The 20,347-nt window shown below is 49.9% G+C and overlaps 3 protein-coding genes across 4 annotated transcripts; all 3 read left to right on the top strand.

Moving 5' to 3' along the window:
• The first annotated feature begins 3,317 nt into the window (after positions 1–3,317).
• Positions 3,318–4,010, top strand: LOC113998404 (mid1-interacting protein 1-B-like). Its single transcript, XM_039380017.1, has 2 exons — positions 3,318–3,808; positions 3,994–4,010. Exon 1 carries the CDS (start codon positions 3,389–3,391, stop codon positions 3,788–3,790), a length of 402 nt encoding a protein of 133 aa, XP_039235951.1. The 5' UTR covers positions 3,318–3,388; the 3' UTR covers positions 3,791–3,808; positions 3,994–4,010.
• Positions 4,011–8,902: 4,892 nt separating this feature from the next.
• LOC113998401 (mid1-interacting protein 1-B-like) lies at positions 8,903–10,469 on the top strand. The gene is made up of 2 exons (XM_027741098.2): positions 8,903–9,375; positions 10,134–10,469. Exon 1 carries the CDS (start codon positions 8,964–8,966, stop codon positions 9,351–9,353), a length of 390 nt encoding a protein of 129 aa, XP_027596899.2. The 5' UTR covers positions 8,903–8,963; the 3' UTR covers positions 9,354–9,375; positions 10,134–10,469.
• A 5,101-nt stretch (positions 10,470–15,570) lies between these two features.
• Positions 15,571–18,909, top strand: KCTD14 (potassium channel tetramerization domain containing 14). Of its 2 annotated transcripts, none has more exons than XM_039380026.1 (2): positions 15,571–15,630; positions 18,238–18,909. In XM_039380026.1, exons 1-2 carry the CDS (start codon positions 15,571–15,573, stop codon positions 18,907–18,909), a joined length of 732 nt encoding a protein of 243 aa, XP_039235960.1. The 2 variants fall into 2 exon arrangements, with proteins under 2 accessions (XP_039235960.1, XP_039235959.1); XM_039380025.1 differs by having other exon boundaries at positions 15,571–15,639.
• The last annotated feature ends 1,438 nt before the right edge of the window (positions 18,910–20,347 follow it).

Here is a 20,347-nt window from a genome sequence, read left to right as displayed (position 1 = left end):
ACCCCCATGGTGGCTGTGCCATACTCCAGCCACAGTCCCCCTCCTCCTGCTCCTGTCATCACTGCTGGCAGTGGCAGCTGCCCCCCGTCTCTCACAGCAGGATGTGGGGGACCATTTTTGGCTGAGGGGGTCCCCAGAGGCACAGAGAGGATTTGGTAATTATTTATGTCCCAAGATTGGGATGCTGAGGCGCAACTTGAGTCTGCTGAACCCAAGTCACCCGCAACTCTGCTGCCATAATCACTATGAGCATCTTAGGAAGAGGTGGGGGAGCAGAAGGGCAGAGCATCCCCTGTGTCCCTCTGTCCCCAGAGCCCTAGTATGCCTCTGCACTTCCAAGAAGCTCTGCAGTGGCCCAGGTGCTCTGATGTGGCCAAGCTCCCAGCTGGTTGCATGGGGCCAGCAGCACCCACACACCTCAGTGCATCACTAGGCCCCATGGCAGGACATCCAGGGATACTGGGGCACAGGGAAGGGATAAGAAGTGTGGTGGGACAGGTCTGGCAGGGAAGGGGTGGCTGGCATTGCAGGCACCTGGCTGGGACAAATGGGGACCGTGGGAGAGCTGTCACCACTAGGGGTTGCAAAGGGATGAGGTACCTCACAGCCTTTCCCCAAATAGAACAATTTCCCTTGATTGCCACATGCCACAGGGACACGCGAGGACAGGCAATGCTGGCCAATGCCCTGGCTGTGGCTTTCGCCCTCCCTGGATGGGGACAGTGGCAGGGTACCCATGTCCACAAATCCCTGGGTCCAGCAATGGTTCTGTGCTGCTGCCAGAGGAGTTACACATCATGGGGTCAGATCTCAGTCCCTGTCCACATCCCTACTGAGCTCAGGAAGAGCCTAGGGAAAGGGGATGTTTCTGGGGTCCCCAGTCTCTGGACACCATCTGTATCCTCTGTCCCCAGATATCCGAGTTCCAGTGTATCTCCAGCGAGATTTCCATATGTCTGCAGAAAGGGGTTGCTCAATGTCCCCAGAGCGTTCATGTCCCAAGCACATGGCAGCAAGAAGAGCCCATGGATTAGGCCACACTGGAACGGGTGCACCTCAAAGCAACTGTAGATGTGGATAAGTCTATACCTCTGTGGTAGTGATTGTGGTGCACAGATAAGTTTCCACGTGGAGCAGGTACAGCCCTAAAGGACTTCAGTCTGTGGGTTAGTTCAAGCTGAAGCAGGGGCATGGGGAGGAGTTTATTGCAAAGTTAAACCCTATAACCTGGTCCAGAGGGACCAGGTTGGAGATCGTAATGGAAATATCTTTAAATTGCTGTATCTCATTATTTGAGTTGCCTGTTTCATAAATTAGCGTGGAAGGAACCATCCATACCAGTGGAGGACAAGCCTTACAAGAAGCAGTGCAAGTGCTACAGTGACCACACCTGAGTTGGCTTTGGTGCCCAATAACTCCTCTGAACACACCACCTTTCCTTTCCTGACTGACCACCGTAATGGATGGAGTCCAAAGTCACAGACTAAATGAACTCAGTGGATGTTTTGTGGACCTTTATGGGCACTTTACACAGCTTTCACAGACGTGGTCTGTAGACTAAGGGAATGGTATCTGCATATTGAATCAAGGGATAGGAAGGGGGTGGTGGTACACAAGAACGTATTGGACAGTGTGAGAGCTGAGCATGACATAAATGGTAAGGAATAAGGGGGGAGAATGTGCTGGTTTTGGCTGAGGTAGGGTTAGTTTTTTTCAGAGTAGGTGATACAGGGCTGTGTTTTGGATTTGTGTTGCAAGCAGCGTTGGTAACACAGGGATGTTTTCCTTATGGCTGTGCAGGGCTCACACAGAGCCAAGATTTTTCTGCTCTTCCCCCCCCCCACCAGTGAGAGGGTTGACCCAAGGGATATCCCAGACCATATAGCATCATGCTCAGCACATGGAGGTGGGAAAGAAGAAGGAAAAGGGAGACATTTGGAGTGATGGCTTTTGTCTTCCCAGGTCACCATTACATGTGATAGAGCCCTGCTATCCTGGAGGTGGCTGAACACCTGCCTGCCCATGAGAAGCGGTGAATTAATTCCTTGTTTTGCTTTCTTTGTGTGCACAGCTTTTACTTCCCCTATTAAACTGTCTTTATCTCAACCCATGAGTCTTTTCACTTTTACCCTTCCAATTCTCTCCCTGATCCCACTGGTGGGGGGTGAGCAAGTGGCTGCGTGGGGCCGAGTTGCTGACTGGGGTTAAAACATGACATCCACGGCGAAGCTCCAAGCCCAGGGCAGAGGTAGCCTCCTCACCCCCATGCTGGGGGGGCACTGTGATGTCCCTTCACCTCCAGGAAACTCCATGGTGGCCAGACATCCCGAGAGCATGGGACTGGCAGTGTATGCACATGTCAGTGCCACACTGGGCTCCACAGCAGGACAGCCAGAGATGCCAGGGGCACCCAGAAAGGGACAAGAGGAGCAGTGGGTTCAGGTCTGAGGGGGAGAGGGCAGGTGGCAGAATGGGCACCTGGCTGGGATATGAGGGGTCAGTTGGAGAGCTGCCACCACTGAGGGTTGCAAAAGGGGTGAAGGACCCCCCGGCCTTTCCCAAAATAGAACAATTTCCTCCAGTTGCCACATCCTGCAAGATACACAGAGATAGGCAGTTCTGGCCACTGACCAGCCATGGCCTCTGATCCAGGATGGGGATAACAGGGGCAGTGGTGGCACCATCTGTGCTCCGCTGTGGGCAGTGATGGCTCCGTTCCATGACTGCAGGAGTTCTCCGTTGCGGCGTTTGGTCCCATCTCTGTCCCCACTGTATGTCCCCATGACCCCACGTAGGATTCCATGCAGCAGTGCACCCCTGCACCCCCAGTGAGGTTTTACATAACTGTCTCCTGGCGTGTCCGGGCTGGCAGGAACGGACAGGGGTTGCTCAATGTCCCCGGAGCGTTCACGTCCCAAGCGCATGGCAGCAAGAAGAGGAGGAGGTGAGGACCCCCTGGCAGCACAGCTGTTTGCAGACTGTCAGCCCCGGGGGGCAGGAGCTGGACCCACTCTCACAGGGCCCCACAACTGAACATGTAGAGGGGTAGGAGTGGGACAGAGGGAAAGACCCCAGGCACCTTCGCTCCTTGCCACTCCCCTGCTCCTGGCATGGGGATGCAGCAGGACCTCCGGCCAGCTCGGGTGAAGGCTACGGGGAGGCTGGGCCAGGAGAGATTGCACAGAGCCTGGGACACTGTGTGGCCGAGCTCCAGCTGGGCTGCAGCCAAGCCCAGTCCCACGGCCATGCAGCCCAGCCAAGGCAGGAGGGGACAGCAGAGGAGGGATGTGCCTCGGCACTGCCTAAAAAGCCCCCATCGGGGACGGGGAGCAGCAGGCACCCTGAGAAGAGCCCAGAGCAGCGCTGCCAGAGCTGTGGGAGAGAGGCCATGGAGCAGTACTTCTCAGCCACCCAGAAGATGGAGCAGGAGGTGATGTTCCCCAGCTTGCTCCGAGGGGTCTTCCCGCAAGAGGAGGGGGCGGCCCCGGCCGCAGGCAGCCACACAGACCTCTATGAGCGCTACCAGCTGCTCAAGTCCATCAAGCCCATGGTGGAGAAAGGCCTGGCCTCTGTCAACGACCAGAGCCCCACCGGTGCCGACAGCGACACGGACACATCCTCGGACGGCAACGAGGCTGTGGATGCCCAGCTGGAGGAGCGCCTGTCCCACCACCTGACGGGCTTGCAGCAGGTCCTCACCCACCTCACCAGGGACACCAACGCCCTCACCCGGAGGTACAGCCAGATCCTGGAGCAGATCAACCTCAGCGAGGGGCAGCCCAGCTGGTGATCCTGTCCTGGCCACCAGGTAAGAGCTGAGGGGCCACAGAGCTCAGGGGCAGCAAGGCAAGGGGTGGTGTCCCTGGAGAGGTCCCCAACACTGCAAAGGGGTGGGAAGCTCCTGGGAAGGGCCTTGAAAGGGGGGCTGTCCCCTCAAATGGGGGCAGGTACCCATCTCCATGCTGCAGAAGTGGGCACATCCCATCCCTCCAGGCAGAGACTCCAGGGGTTCAAGATCTGTGGACCCAGGGTTGGTGGACTATATGTCTGCCGGGGATGACCCTTGGAGTTAAGGACGGCTGCCGTTGCAGGATGGGTGCTGGTGTCAGGAAGCAGAAGACGTCCCATCGCTGAACATCGCAGGCTCCTCCCCACTCCCACTCGCCCTCCTCGCACCGTGGCAGCTGATCTCCCAGGGCTGGCATTGACACCGGAGAACCAGATGCTGCCTTATCCTCATAGGAAGAAGCATCTGGCTGTGCTGGGAACTCCATTGGAAGAGCTGCAGACTCGTGCCCTCCTCTTTATTTTCAAAGAGCAGGACGAAGGTGGAGGTGTTGTGCGACGGCCCCAACCTCCAACAGTCCCTTGCAACTGCCAAGCCCTTTTCCAGCTGGTACCTGGACTCCAAGGGTATTTCCCCCAGTCTTTGCTAATAAAAGAAGCCCTGTGAAGCCATTTGTCTGTGTGGTGCTTTCAACTGGCTGGGGCTCTCATGGAGTGCCCCAGCGTGGGGCAGGGAGACACTGGCTCTGTGGGGAGGGGACTTTCCCGGGCAATGATGGGGAATTTGAAGGGACAAAGAATCACAAAGTCCTGGGATGGTTTGGGTTGAATGGGATCTTCACAGATTGTCTGGTGAAATGCCCTGCTCTGTGCTGGGCCATCCTGCACTAGACCAAGTATCTCAGAGTACTCTGCAACCACAGGGCACATGCGACCTGGCTGGGCGACCTGTACCTTTATCTCAACAACTTCAGGCTGAAAAATTTCTTCCTTGTGTTGACAGCAACACCAGTAAAAGCCGGTGCTTGATTTCTGCGCACAAGAGAGCGTGAATCTGTCCAACGCTCAGCCCAGTCATGCGACACTGAGGGGCAGCAGAGCTGTAGCTCAAAGCAGCTCTGGAAAGCAACCGGCCCCGGGACCCCAGCCCCATGTCCAGACACAGAGCTTTGGGATACACTGGAGATTCTCATCTCCTGTCGCCTGATCTCCCAGCTGCTGAGACCACATTGACTTTGGCTTGTCCTGCTCGAGCATGGGCAGCCGGGAAAGGGTGTCCAGCCAGCTGGGGTTGAGTGAGCAACTGTGGGGCCCAGGGACTCTGGAGGGGGCAGCTGGGGCCCAGATCCAGAGCTGCCTCGCATCTGAAAGGGTCCTGGTCAGATTCAAGAGAGGACAAGGACAGTTTCAAGGGGCTTGGGGCAATCAGAGTCATGGCGATCTGTCAGCAGGAGGTGCTGGGGACAACGTGGGATCATTTGGAGACACATGTGGTGACATCTCCCCCTCCTGAGCTGTGGCTTGGGATGGGCTCCCCAGGAGGATGGCGGGTTGGGGGGAGGCTTGCCCAAACCCCAGGCCTGTGGCCCCAGACACCCAAGTAGCTAATTGCACTACCAACCCAAAGTCCTGCTTTTCTACAGAAGCAGGTGCCACTTGCCAAGTTCCTCAAAAGGGACCAAACACAAATCCCTCCAGCCAGCATCAGGATTTCAGAGGGGATCTGCCCCACCGTGTCCCTCCTCAGCCTGGGCAAAGTTGTAGCCTTGTCTTATCGAGAGAAAATGGAGCATGAGGGGTATACTGGGAGAGACCTAGACCATCCCCATTGCAATGCCACCTCCAGGTGGGGCATGATGGAGCACTGCCTTTGGAGCTCCTCTGCCCCCAGGCTGATTGCAGAGCCGGATGTTGAACCATAAGGAATGGATGGACATTGGTTCCCAGTGAGGTGAGGACAACAAAGGATGCTATGTCCCTCTGGTGGTCTACCTGTCTGGAGCTCAAGAGTGGGGATCTGTGTCTCCTGGAAAACAAGGCCAGCTGTGCTGGTTTTGCTGGGGTAGAGTTAATTTTCTTCACTGTAGTTGGTATGGAACTATGTTTTGGATTTGTGCTGAACACACAGTTGATAATACACAGTTGTTATCACTGACATTGCTTGCACAGCACCCAGGCCTTTTCTGTATTTTGTACTGCCATGCTGATGAGGAAGCTGGAGGAGCATGGGAATCTGGGAGAAGACACAACAGGGACAGTTGTGTGGTGATCCCAACTGACCCAATGGATATGCCATACCATATGACATCGTGCTCGGTATGTAAAGTGGGAGGAGGAAGAAAGAAAGGGGGGATTTTTGGAGTGATTGTGTTTGTCTTTACAGGTCACTTTTACCTGCGATGGAGCTCTGCTGTCCTGGAGATGGCTAAATCCCTGCCTGCCCATGGGAAGTGGTGAATGAATTTCTTGTTTTGCTGTGTTTGCAGGATGGCTTTTGCTTTCCCTATTATACTACCTTTATGTCAACCCATGTGTTTTCTCACTTTCACCCTCATCCCACTCGTAGTGGGGTGAGTGAGCAGCTCTTGGTGGTTCTTGGTGCCTGGCTGGGGTTAAGCCATGACAGTGCCACAGCGAGGAAGGCCTGCAGTCACCTCCAGCAGTGGCTTTGGGCTCGGGCAGCATGCTCAGCAGCTGGAGAGGCTCGTGGTGCTCCAGCGAAGTGTCATACCAGGAATAGGATGAAGCACTCCCCATCACTGTTGAACACGACCAATGACAGACGCGAGATGTTCCCAGAAAAGGTCTGTGCCCTGGCACAGCTGGAAGGGCTTGCTGACGTCTTCTGCGCCACTTGCAACCCCCCAGGACTTGTGGGTCTGTCTCTGAGAGCCGCTGTCTGCTCAGCTGGCCCCGACCCCGGTGTGTCACAGGAACCTTCTGCCTGCACCGATTGCAGGGCATTGCGTCACACTGCCCCAGGGATGCGTCAAGCCCTCAGGATGCCCTGCTGCTGCTGAACACCCCTGCTGGCCACAGCTGATAAGAGATGTTAGATGGCCACAGGAAAGGTCTTTGTCCTGGAAAAACCCAGGGCTGGTCCCAGCGGGATGTTGGCAGACGGGGCAGATCAGGCCGTCTCTGGCCTGGCAGGGGATGCTGGCTCTGCGCTGCCCTGGGCAGGCTCCCGGGGCACCCGCACTGTCACCATCCACCACGGGGAAATATGTTTTCTGTTCATATCGTTGAAGCAAATCAGGATGGCAACACTTCCTTTAAATCTGTTTAGGGGCATCAAAGCCAGCAGAGAGCAGTGACCTGGGCACAGAGGCTCAGTGTCAGGAAGACAAGAGAGAAAGTACAGCTTTGACCCAAAATGTCAAAAGAATGAGAAACCCCAAGTTCCCTTCTCTAACCAGGCCCAAGAAGTCCTAATCACACAACCACCCACCCCCAAGGATGGGGGGCTGCCAGCATCCCCACCCCTCCCGCAGGGCAGGTTTCCCATCTGCACACCCCTGCCTTTCAATTTGGGGTGCTCTGGTCTCGGCTGTACCTCCTGCTGCTGCCTATTGCCTGCTCAGGGAGATGCTGGAGGAAAGAACCTCACAAATTCACGCTTGGACCCCCCAGGTCTGGCTCTGCTGTCAGCCGAGTTGGCTGTGAGCCAGCAAGGTGTCCTCAGGCAAAGATAGTGGAGGGAGGGGATCCTTCCCTTCTGCTCAGCCCTGTGAGGCCTCACCTGGAAGTGCTGTGTCCAGTTCTGGGCTCTCCAGTACAAGAGAGACACGGATGTACTGGAGCAGGTCCAGTGAATGGCTGTAAAAGCGATAGAGGAGTTGGGCCATATTCCACATGATGAAAGGCTGAGACAGCTAGGAGTGTTCAGACTGGATAAGAGAATGCTCAGGGGGATCCAATCAGTGTTTATGATGAAGGTGGAGAGGATGCAGCCAGAGAAGATGGAGCCAGATTGTTCCCAGTGGTGTCCAGTGACAGGATGGTGAAGGGCACAAACTGAAACACAGGACATCCCATCTAAATGTGAGAAAAACTTCTTTTTGTTCCTAAAACTGAAGATAGTAAACATCATCACAGGCTGCCCAGAGAGATGGCAGAGTCTCCATCCTCAGAGATATCTGATTTCCAACCTCTCCAGTCGCTGACCCTGCTTTAGTAGTGTTTGGAGCAGATCAGCTCCAGATGTATCTTCCATCCTCTTCAGTGCTGACTCTGGCTCTGTCCCTGCTCAGGAGTTGGCTGCAGGCTGCTCACAGCACCCAACAGGGAGGATGCTCTGCCAGGCCTGCTTGGAGTCTGGGATACCAGCACGGCTGCTTTGGACTGGGTTCGACAGGTTTTGACTCTTGTCCAAGGACCTTCCCTCACACTTGGAACTTTCATGCCTCTCCTCTGGCTGACATCCTCTCAATTTTAAAAGTCTTTTTTTTCATTCTCTGGTCACCATTTAATCCTGATGGTCATATTACTCCTTAAATAACCAGTTTGGGGAAAATACCCTTCAGACAAGTATCACCTGTTCATTATCACCTTCCTCTTTTAGCAGGGGTTGTTCTCAAGGCCAGTTGCCATGGTTGGGCTGGGTGAGACCCCCAGACCAGCCCTGAAGAAGTTGGGTTGCCAGGCAGGGCACATAAGGGACTCCCCCTCTCTGGATAAACCCATCACTTTTTCTCCTTCCCCCCTCCTCAGAAATGCCCAAATCAAGGCAGCTTTGCCTAAAGCCTGCCTGCACTGGGGGAAGGTGCTGGACTCACTGTCCCAGGCCTTCAGGAGTGGTAAGGATGGTGGTTACAGGACAGGATGAGACAGTACATGAGAGACCCCAGGCACCTCCTCTTCTCACTGTCCTGGTCACACCATGGGGATGCAGTGGGACCCCTGGCCAGCTTGGGTGAAGGCCACAGGGAGGCTGGGTCAGGAGAGATTGCACAGGGACACAGTGTAGCCAAGCCCCAGCTGGGGTGGAGCCAAGCCTGGCCCTGCAGCCATCCAGCCTGGATGGGGCTGGCAGGGGAGGACAGCATTGGACAGCAGAGGAGGGACGTGCCTCAGGGATGTGCCTCGGCACTGCATAAAAAGCCCCCATCGGGGACGGGGAGCAGGACGGGGAGAAGAGCCCAGAGCAGCGCTGCCAGAGCTGTGGGAGAGAGGCCATGGAGCAGTACTTCTCAGCCACCCAGAAGATGGAGCAGGAGGTGATGTTCCCCAGCTTGCTCCGAGGGGTCTTCCCGCAAGAGGAGGGGGCGGCCCTGGCCGCAGGCAGCCACACAGACCTCTATGAGCGCTACCAGCTGCTCAAGTCCATCAAGCCCATGGTGGAGAAAGGCCTGGCCTCTGTCAACGACCAGAGCCCGACTGGCACTGACGCTGAAAAAGCTTTAGATGAGGGTGCAGACAGCAATCTGGAGGAGCGCCTCTCCCATCATGTCAACGGCTTGCAGCAAGTTCTGACAGACCTCACCAAAAACACCAAAGCCCTCACCCGGAGGTACAGCCAGATCCTGGAGGAGATCAACCTCAGTGAAGATCATTCCAGCTCTTGAGCCTGCACTCCCTGCCTCCGAGGTAAGAGCCTGGGGACACAGAGTGCCGAGGAGGAGCTGGCTGAGGGGTAACATACTCTTCCTTATGCCCCGTCAGCTGTGTGGCTTTTCAATGTTTGCATCACATCCCCAAATCCCAGGACTTCTGAGTCTGCACTTCACTGCTCAACAGATACATTCTCCTGTATTTGTCTTTCTCAACTGCTCACTAATGCAAAATGCACCACTGAACAAAGGCCACTCTGTGAGCTCCACATTGTTCCCAAGACTCCCCAGTTTACAGCATAGGCAATATCTTGCTGCTTCTGGGCAAACACAAAAGGTCCCAGGGACAAAAGTGATGTGTGATTGGTGGACCCTGAACTCTGGACTGCAGGAGCTGCCAGGCACTGTTGCTCCATCTGTTTCTCTTTTTTCTCTAATTGAAAATGTAACAGAGTCATTTTTTGGGAGGAATTTGGCACTTTCATGTCTCCAAATATCTAACTTTGATACATCACCTGCAAACAGCTTAGACACTTCAATCTTGTCCCAGCCGAAAAAGCAAACCCATTCTCCATGCTGGTGGGACTTTCATCCCTGAGACCCCTTGGGTAGACATCCTTGTGCTCCATCAGACAGGGCTATGGCCAAGATCCTTGTAGTGAAATGGAGAGTGTAGAAAGGTGACAGTAACAACAGAGGACATTAACAGGACTTTACAGTGTTAACCCTTGCTTAGGAGGAAACACAGCCAGGAATGAGGACATCATGACCAAACCATGTGCATTATCCCCACAGGGTGATCTGTTGTCTGCAGCCCAGTGGCACTTTTTTTCCTGCGCCAGGTCCCACTAAGGAACGCCCTTTGTGAGCAGTGCAGAGCTTGGCCCGTACCCGCCGAGCACTGCCCGTACCATCCGACTCGTCCTGTGGCTGATCCTGCCAGCAAGCCTGCTGCTTCATTTCACTCCTGTCCCAGGGGGATTTCTGCAGAGCGGAAATGAGTGTTTTGTGTTGTTGCTTTGTGGAAGGCAGCTGTAACTTTGAAGAGATGCCTTTTTCTGTGTGTGCCTAATCCTGCCCCCCCGCAACTGGTCTCTTTGATAATGTAAATGAAATGTAAAGCCTTGTGCACATGTGTCCTGTGTTTCCTACCAGCTGTCACTTCTGTATAGCTACTGTCCCCCAGCCCATGAGGGTGACAGGACCTTGACCAACAAGGCCAGGGTTCAGTGCGGGGAGGTGAGCTGGGTTTCTCTGTCAGAGAGTGGGACTTGTATTTGCCTTGGGATGGATGTTCCCCCAGCCCTCTGTTTCTCACACCTTGTAAAACCTTGGTGTAATCCTGCCACCACCCTGTGCTCTGTGCTGGGATCCCAACCTGCTCCCCAGCATCCTTCCTTCCCTTCCCTAACATCCTATTCTCTCCTGGATCCCCAACTTATCATCTCCCCAGTACAATCAGTGACTGCACATCCCATCCCATGGCCTATACTCACCCAGCTCCTCATACCCAGCACCATCTTCGCTACACACAGTCCTGTGGACAATCTGTCGCAATCCTCATTGGCCCCAGCAAAACCCAGGGTGCAATTCTGCCTTCTCCCTGCTTGTCCATGACACACTCTGGAGCCAGGAGCAGAGGAGGAGGTGGGGATGCTCAGCTGGGGTAAGTAGGAAGGCAGGACTTTGCTCGCCTTCAGTCCCTGTGAGCTGTGGTGAGACCAGGGGCAAAGCCCTCGCTGGGTGGGTGGGCAGAAGCTGCAAGCTCTTCATAGGCAAGTTGGAGCCTTCAGTACAGACTGGGTCCCACCTCCAGGTGACTCCTTCTCTCCCAGACACCACCCTTGGGAAGTTCTACCGAGCTGGGCACTAGAGGGAGGTGTTCCCTTGCCTGTTCAGGACATTTTAAAACAAATTCATGTCTTGAAATAGCACTGCTTTGGCTGAACAAACACTGGTCCTCCAGCATCCTTCCACTTTTGATTAAAAAAATGGAGATCTCCGAGGATCTGTGGTGAGAGGATGATTGTGACCATGCCCTGTGCTGCAGGCTCCAGTTGTGTTGCGTGTTGCTAATATGCTCTCTGAATCTGCCATATCACGAGTGAAATAACATCCTTCATACTGAAATGAGAGACTCATCAGCTCTAAAAGTCTCCACCTAAAATTAACAGATGTTCTGCAGATGGTACCCTGTTTCCTCTGATCTCCTGGAAGCAGCTCCATGCCTTGATCACCTGTTCATGTTCATGGTAACCCCTTTAGTGAGGCTCTGATTGCTGAGCAGCAACTGAAAGTCCACAGGACTGTAAAGAATGAGAAAAGCAGGAACTCCATCCCTTGCTTTTATTTTAGTGAAGATCTAATTGCACAGAAAATAACAGAGAAAATTTCCCCAAAGAGAATAAGGCATTTCTGAAAGAGTGTGAACATTGGGAAATGCCCTGCGAGCTAAGCTGAACATGATATAAACATGGGAAAGAAGTCAATGAATATGGGTACAAGGAGAATAATTTAGTTTCTTGGGAATGTGGGCACTGATGGTCTTGTTGGGTTGTTTTAACAAATGGCAATATGAATGGTTAAATCTGTATCCCAGGGGTGCCTCCCCCCATTCATTCATTGGAGATGGAGCACACACTTAGTTGGCCAGCAGACATTTTGCTTCCTTGGCTTCTGATGGTGTCCTGGGGCCTGTCCAAAGCCAGCTCAGATCTCAGATACAAGCCATCAACCATGCATTCTGAAAAGGTGGGTGGAGCTGATAAATGTCTGGAAGGCCTCAGGTAGGAATGTCTACGGTGTTTGTACAGCACATGGTGTTTGATTTAGGAGTGGCTCCTGAACTGCAGAGTCACCAGCCCAGCTGCAATTCCTGAGCAGATCTAAATCAAACTGCTGATGGTTTTGCTTTACAGTAAAATTTTCACAAATTGTGCAGGCTGGCCACAGGTCACCAGAGCAACCCAGCAATTTTCAGGAATCGTAGAATATCCTAAGTTTGAAGGGACCCACAAGAATCAATGAGTCCAACTTGTGATCCTACACAGAACAACCCAAAAAATCACTCCATGTGCCTGAGAGCATTGTCCAAACACTTCTTGAACTCAGACAGGATTGGTGCCATGACCACTTCCCTGGGGAGCCTGTTCCAGCGCTCAACCACCCTCTGGGTGAAAAACCTTCTCCTAATATCCAACCTGCTATCCAAGCCACAACTTCTCTGGGCAGCCTGTGCTGGTGCCTCATTACCCTCTGAGTAAATGTACGTACCAGCGCAGAGATGTTCCAGCTCATTGTTATCTACAGATTTATAAGATTATGTTATGCACAATTTATAGAATTTTACAAACTTGGTAACTTAAATCATATCTTTCATGAAAAGGGGGCAAAAAATTCAACAGTGGGTAATTTGTAAAGCAGGACTGAAAAATGTCATCTTAAAGCAAGTCATCTGGTTGGTGGGATTAAAGGGTAAAAGTCAGATTTTTCACATACATAGTGACTTCTAGTCAAAATACTTTACAGACTTCCAGGCCGTTCTTTGTCCCATAATGTGCCAGAAAAAGTAGCCAAGTTATAAAAAAGGAGCAAAAGAGCAGGGGGACCGGACCAGCATGTTCATCACACTGAAGGACAAGCCATGGTTGGTCTAGCAGTAGAAAAGAGTTGTGGACATCAGCTAACAAATATTCTTTCACTGAAGTGCTAAGGATCTCTGTAGTAGCATTGAAGGTTTGGCCTCAAATGCCATTAGCCACCCTTGATTCTGATTTGGGGAAACCTTTCAGATGAGCTTTTGAACAAAGTAAACTAATTTCCTGCTCTTTACCCTTCCCTACTGAAAAGCTTGAGTGAGGAGAGAGGTGAGGGTCCACCTGTCTATCCAGTTCTGTAGCTGCAGAAGGAAAGGTTATGACCTCCAGCATCAAAGATGTGATGGACGTGAACTCTGTCAGGATATTTTCTGAAGCACCTAAATTAACCAGCCCGAAGAATAGAATTTACAGGAATCAAAGGCCCAGAACATGTGGATCTTCCAGTTCTCCCTCTTTTCCAATAAGCCAATTGATTCCAATTGATTTTTTAAAATTTATTACAAGTCACAAAACCTGGGCTCCCAAGCAGACCTCATTAGTGAATCCAGTACTATCACTTCTGCTGGTCTGGCAAAGGGAAAATTCAAACCTTTCTATTCAAAGCAGCCAAGATACCTCAGACATAGGTTATTACTGGGGATTCCTTAGGATTTGGGTTTGATGACAGGTTCACCTAAATGCACAAAACATTGAAAAGAGTCTGAGTCCAGCTTTGCTGGAGCCCTTGGTGAGGACAGACTTTATTCTCAAGGTGAGTGAATCAATGCAAATTCTAACTCTTTTTTCTCCCTGCCTCAACCTCCTGCTCACCTTAATGCTGTCTTCTGGGAGGATACAGACCCAGCAAAATCCCAGGAGAACTCAAAACAACAAAGCTGGTGTCCATGAGCACGATGAAGATTTCGTGCCAATTATTTCCTTGTATATCACACTGTTGATTTTCATGATTAATATCTCCCCCTGGAAGATTTTTAGGAAGCACTGTATTTGTCTGAGATTTTCCCTTTTGTTGCTCGTACCAAGAAGCAGCTTGAAATGAAAGACAGTGAGGCAAGGTTGGTAGAGGAGGTAACACCTTTTATTAGACCAACAGAAACTGAAAAAAAAAATGGAAAAAAACCCAAGCAAGGTGAAACAGAATCTGACATACCTAAGAAGCAGCCCTGAGAATGGCTCATGTGCCCTAACGCCTGGATGGTTTTATCCATCTGTGTCAGCTGATCTAATAAAAGATGTTGTCTCTCATTACAAACATTAAGTTACATCTATACCACCATAATGAAGTAAAGACACAGAAGTGATGAGTGGCCTGAAGACAAACTTGAAAGCACCAGTGCCCTTGGAAACACCTAGAATAAAACAAAGGAGATTCTGAAGGGCTGTGGTCTAGTTCTGGAGAGGTTATTTAGGCTCACTGATTTGATACTCTGCATTTAATAAATTAACAAAGACATAGATTCATCATAGAATCACAGTTTGGGTTGGGTTGGGAAGGAACCTTAAAGATCATCTAGTTCCAAACCCCCCTGCCATGGGCAGGAACACCTTCCACTAGACCAGGTTGCTCAAAGCCCCATCCAATCTGGCCTTGAACACTTCCAGGAATGGGGCAACCACAGCTTCTCCTGGCAACCTGGCCCAGTATCTCATCACCCTCACAGTAAAGAATTTCTTTTTACATCTGATCTAAATCACTCCTCTTTTAGTTTAAAACTGCTCCTCCTTGTCCTGTCACTTTCTGCCCAAGTAAAAAGTCATTCTCCCTCTTTTTTATATGCCCCCCTTTAAGCTTTTACAAGCCCATTTGCAGTACATCCTTGTGAGTGTTTTGATGTTGTAACAAATAGTTTCATTATCACTAAATCTATGGTGCTGTTCACATTCTATATTTGGTGGATATAGGATATTAGAAAACACTGTCATGCAAAGATAATAATCAAATATTTATGACCAGTTGAAAAGAATAGTTCAGGCTCAAGCAGAGATTTCAGTTTGGTTTTATTTATCTTGCCCAAATTACTCAGTGCCCAGTGACTGTATGGGTGAGAAAGAAAATGCCACCACCTTGGACAGGTTGTAGACACCCTGATCTGTCGTCAATGGGAATGACAAATGGGATCAATGAAATGGTTTGGGATAAACTGTGCCTTAAAATAGCAGCTCATGGAGGATAAAAAGCTGCAAAAATGTTTACTGGGAAATGCCAGGTTTGAGACAATCAGTTGTCGAGGCAGAGGCAGACACACAGGCACACATTGCGGGGCTCCTTGTTTGGAATGGATTGTTTGGCACTTAGTCACCACACCGATAGCATTGCAGGAGGTGTGTGCTGGCAGCCAGCCCAAGTCCACCCTGCACCTTGCTGGCTGCCAGAAAACTAATGAGCAAATACTTCCGCTTTCAAGCTGTTCCCTCCCCTCTGCCTACACCTGCAACTAGTACCAGGGCTGTGGCCAGAGCTAACTGGAGCCTGCGGGGCAGCAGCTGGGTTGGGAGCGTGGAAAAGCTGACCCAACAAAGACCAAGTGAAAGAGGCTTGGAGCACAGCTGGGAGACACCCTGCGTGTAGGGCAGGACCCTAGCACTGAGCAGCAGGTTTTCCCAAACAGCTGAGCCTTCAGCTCCTGGGGAAGATGAGTATTTCGTCAGAGCACAAACCCCTTGGGAAGCAGGTCACCGGCAGCTTGCATACGGTGAGTAAGGTACAGGCTTAAGGGCACAATCTCCTCACGAGGGATCAAAGCACCCTCTTTGGGCTACATTTGAGTGGTTTTTTCCCCCACCTGTTATCCTGAAGACACCAGGATTTGCCAGATGGATGACTAAGAAGATCCTAGTTAAACAGCTGTGTCTGACTCTGGCATCTTCGCACTTGTTTGCTTACAGAAGGGCCAAGTCCCTCACAGGTATACAAGGTCTGGCAACAGCAAATAACCAGATTGGTTCTTCTTCTCCTTAAACAAGAAGTGGAGTTCAATTAATAGGAACTTTAATTGGTCAGATCCCTAAATAAAGGCCTGCTGTGGGTTTGGGGGGGTTTTCAACAATTCTTAGGAGTCTCTAATGATGCAAAAGCTGTCCTGTGTTGTTAACATGCAGAATCATCAGGTGGGAGCAGTAGTTTTTCTACCTATTAAGAGAATTAGTGGCAATCTCAGACAAGCAGAATATTACTAGTCAGCAATCACTGATGAGATGATTTCTTTTTCCTCTCCTCTGCCCTCAGTCTGTTGCTAACCAGTTTGTCTTCTCTGCTATAGTTGTACAGTCTCTCCTCCAGACCTCTCTGCCTTTAAAAACCCAACCTTCTTGTGTTGAGCTTTTCAGGTGTAGGCTATAAAACGTTCCCCAGGGAGGTAACTGTTTTACAGATTAATAAACTGGGCACAAATAGGGGAATGACTTTCCTAAGAGTCACCTTACTGGCTGGTTACAGAACTGGAAATCAGCTGGTGCCATCTCTTCCAGCCTGCTGGGAACCAGTTTGGTGCCAGGCCAAAACCATTAATTGAGATATATGAACATAAAGTTAGTCGGGCTACTGTATTAATGAAGAACATGTTTTCCATTTGTATTAGTGACAAACAGCATGAAAAAACCAACCTGCCACCTGAAAAAGGAGCAAAGGCTCAAAAGCATGAGACCCTTCTGTCAAATGATCCCTGCTGGGGAGAGCTGTTAGTATCACTTGGACTAATGGCAAATCTCCTAATGACAGACTTTACTACAGAAACAGCTTTGGGCTGTGTTCTTCAGCGCATGGTAATCACAAGATAGTCTCAGACAGAATAATATTAGTCATTGACCCCCAGGTAAATGATTGCCCTTGAGACGAAGCCACCAAACTAGTCCAAAGCAATATTCCTGCTGGGTTTTTGGCCTGAATCTTCTATTGCTTCCCTGGGTTGCTTAGGCTGTGAGCAAATTTCTGCTAAATCTCAGAGTTTGCTGCTGTTCAAAGGGAAGGTTTCTCCCTGCACCAGGTTATCTGTTCCTAGTTCCTTCCCTTTGTCAGCTCTGTTACTTGCTAAATCGTCTGTGAGCCAACCCAGCTCACTAAGATGAAAGAGAAGCAGAGCTGGCACGAGATGAGCAACAGAAGCACATAGGTAGGTACAAGGACAGAAACAGAAGAGGGCAGCAGGAGCCCCCCCTTCTCTTGGTATGAGCTGTGAGATGAGCTTACGTCACCCCATGGGTTTGTACCTGTGGGATCCAGCTAAGCACTTAAGTACACACTTCACTTGAGGCATGTGACTAGCAGCACTGAGGCAGATCCTTGCATGATCGGATCCAAGAAAGCGCAGGTGAGCTCCTGGAAAATAGGGTTGTTTATTGACTCACGCCTTCCCAATGGCAGGTGTGGCCCTGGCCAGGCTTGTGACTTGCATTACAGCAGTGACGGTGGGGGGGGAAAGAGCTGCCTTCTTTCTTCCCTCTTCTTTTCATCTGCTGAGAATTACGTAAAATGACCAAGTGCAAAGGGAGGCTATTAAAATTCTTCACCACTGAACTGTCAGGAAGGTCAGACTAGACACTAAGCCCAGCTTTCCAGGCCTTCAGACCTCCTCCAATTCAGAAAATGGTGTTAATGCACAGGGAGAAAAAAAATCCAAACAAATCCACAAACTTTACATTCTTCCCTCTTAAATCCATGTCAGTTTCATGAATTATTTCCTTTACTTCCTCTAGCTAAAGCTATCATACATTTTTTAGGTGCTTTGCTAAACAGCTTCTTTCTAGCACCTCTGACGTGCTGGATTTTTTTCAGTGTTTGTAACTTTAGTTTTTAGTCTTTGTAGCTTTAGTTCCTCCTTCGAAGAGAAAAGAACAGCTTAGGTGGTAAGAATGAAGTGGCACAACTTTGGGTTCCATCCCTGTCCCTCTGCACATGGGGAGGATGAGGGCTCACATATTGCTCTTGCTGTAAGGACAATGGCCCACAGGGACAATGCTTGTGTGGGACTTAGGAGATTAGTGTTGAATCCTGTAGTCACTCGCAGCTTTCCTGGGCAGGGTACTTCTTTTCCCTCTTCCCCCTTGGGAAAACAACACTTTCCTACATCCCAAGACGTGGCAAAGACTTAGCCATTTAGAAACGTTCAAGTTTCTGCTGCTCTGGTTGCAAGGGCTGTATAAGCATCCTGCATCTGCTTTTAATAATACATGTGGTGGATACTCCCATCTGATCCCCAAGAGATGGGAGCTCATACCACTTTTCACACAATCATTCCAACTCCCATGCTGATGGCCTCAGACTAGTAATGCACATGCTTTTTGTCCCCTTGTGATACTTGCAGTTGTCACCAATCGTGGAGTTAAATGTTGGTGGGGAGATGTACACGACAACGCTGAGCACCTTAAAGAAACACCCTGGATCCAAGCTGGCAGAGATGTTCACCGGCCAGCCCAAACTCAGGACTGACTCTGAAGGGAGGTTCTTCATTGACAGGCCAGGCACCTACTTCAAATACATCCTGGAGTACCTGCGCAGTAACCAAGTGCCCACCCAATGCATCCAGGATGTCTACAAGGAGGCATTGTTCTATGACATAGAACCTCTAATCAAGCAGCTAGAGGACTCCCCACAGATCTTTGGGGAGCTTGTGGCAAGGAAGCAGTTTCTGGCTCGTGTGCCCAACTACAGTGAGAACATTGAGCTGATGATCCGCATCGCGAGGGCGGAAGCGGTTGCATCCCGCCGGTCCAGCGTCATCGTATGTGTGGTCAGAACTGAGGAGGACGCGTCCAGGTGTCAGGATGCCCTGAACAGTTTGGACATGGATAAAAAATCTGTGGTGAAATTTGGCCCCTGGAAGGCTGCGCCAAGTATTTCTGATCTGCTGGACTGCATTCAAATGGATGTTGAAGCCAAAGGGTATAAAGTATCCTTTCAGCCCCACATTGCTGAAAAAGGTTTTCGCTTCAAATCACATGACTTCTTCTACAAGTTCCTGTTCACCTGGTGGTAGCAAAATGCCATCATTGGTGGGGAATGGAAGGAAGCAATTATTAAAACAAATTGGCCTGGGCCATAGAGACTAAGCCATAGACTACCAGAGAGACAGGAAGAAATGCATGGGTCAATGAAAGGATCTCCTTTGGCTGTTTGCCAAATTAAATTAAGCACTTAAGAGTTACTATTTTCTTGGGCTTTAGGGGATAGCTTTCTAGGGGATTTAAAAAGTACCAGGAAAAGGAAGAATTTTACTCTTTCAGTGTTGCTGACTATTCGTTAGATTCAGAGAGATGTATCTGTGAATCGAACCAACCTCACTCAACCTGAGAGAAATGAATAATCCCAAATGTGTCTCATGGATATGTAGAGTTGGTCTCTTGGTGCAAATGAGAACAGGTCACACATGTGAAAATCCTAATGGAAATAGTGACATCAACACATGCTCAAATTAAATTTGGCTTCTTAATGAGAAGGCAAAAGCTCTTCTTCTCCCTGCTTTCCACACCGGAACTTGGGTTAAAAAGAAGGATTCAGTGTCTATGATCTCTTCTTATTCCTTCAGTAGACAGCCTGCTCTCTAGTTGATGTATTTATTACCATTATTTATTATTTATTCTGAAGGAAAGATAGAGAACCTCAGTTCCAGGATCAACAAAAGGCAAAAATACCATCACTTATGTGAGGAGTCTATAATCTAAGGACATGCACTCATCTCTCAGGCCACCCAATTTTAATTTTTTCCTATGACATTCATTATTATTATTATTATTATACTATTTCTAAATATATATGCTTCTGGAAGAATTGGGAAAATCCACCCTGATTCAATGGGAAGGAAGTGTTACTGAAGCAGTAGCCTGAAAATTCTCTTTTTTTACAGAACACAAGCTGGGTCCTAAATTGTGTTTTAAAAATCTTAGTATTTGAAAGTTTATTTTTATACTGGATATGTCTTGGTTTTAATCACTCTGAAAATCATAATGGCTAATTTGATACTGACTGTATTTCCTTTACTTCTTAGAAGATGGATTTCTTCCAGTTAAGGACAATAATCATAGAATCATAGGATGGTCCCTGAGATGTCAAATAAATAACTTTTAAAAGCTTTTTGAGTGATGCAGAAGTTCTTTATTTGCTTTTATTTATTTTATTTACTAACAGGTTCTAAAGTCCTGAAATTTTTTCTTTATGGCAATGGATTTGAATCATTCCTAATTAAGCTGAGTTTCGGATGTGCCCATCCTAGCACAGATTCCTTGACAGTGAGTCATGCCACTGACTGCACGGCAGTTCTGCTGTATGTGTGAGGAGGCTCTCTGAGACCTCTCACATTCCTAACCTTGGTAAGAACAGACACAGTCAGTGTCTGAGATGACAAAAAACATTAGAAAATTGGATCTTTTGATCCTAACCAAGTGGTTAGAAGAAGAGAGATTGAGGGGGCCTCCCAG

This window comes from Pipra filicauda, unplaced genomic scaffold (assembly GCF_003945595.2).
Source record: "Pipra filicauda isolate LSUMZ 115617 unplaced genomic scaffold, ASM394559v2 scaffold183_size1465899_pilon, whole genome shotgun sequence".
Lineage (NCBI taxonomy): Eukaryota > Metazoa > Chordata > Aves > Passeriformes > Pipridae > Pipra > Pipra filicauda.
Note: the sequence above shows the minus strand (reverse complement) of the source record. Positions and strands in the feature narration are given on the sequence as shown.

What these genes read in the sequence shown, in the direction of transcription:
- LOC113998404 (XM_039380017.1), top strand. Translation starts at nt 3,389, where the DNA reads ATGGAGCAGTACTTCTCAGCCACCCAGAAGATGGAGCAGGAGGTGATG.
- LOC113998401 (XM_027741098.2), top strand. Translation starts at nt 8,964, where the DNA reads ATGGAGCAGTACTTCTCAGCCACCCAGAAGATGGAGCAGGAGGTGATG.
- KCTD14 (XM_039380025.1), top strand. Translation starts at nt 15,571, where the DNA reads ATGAGTATTTCGTCAGAGCACAAACCCCTTGGGAAGCAGGTCACCGGC. An exon ending in GCTTGCATACGGTGAGTAAG is followed by an intron (nt 15,640 to 18,237) that starts GTACAGGCTTAA and finishes TGATACTTGCAG; the next exon opens with TTGTCACCAATCGTGGAGTT.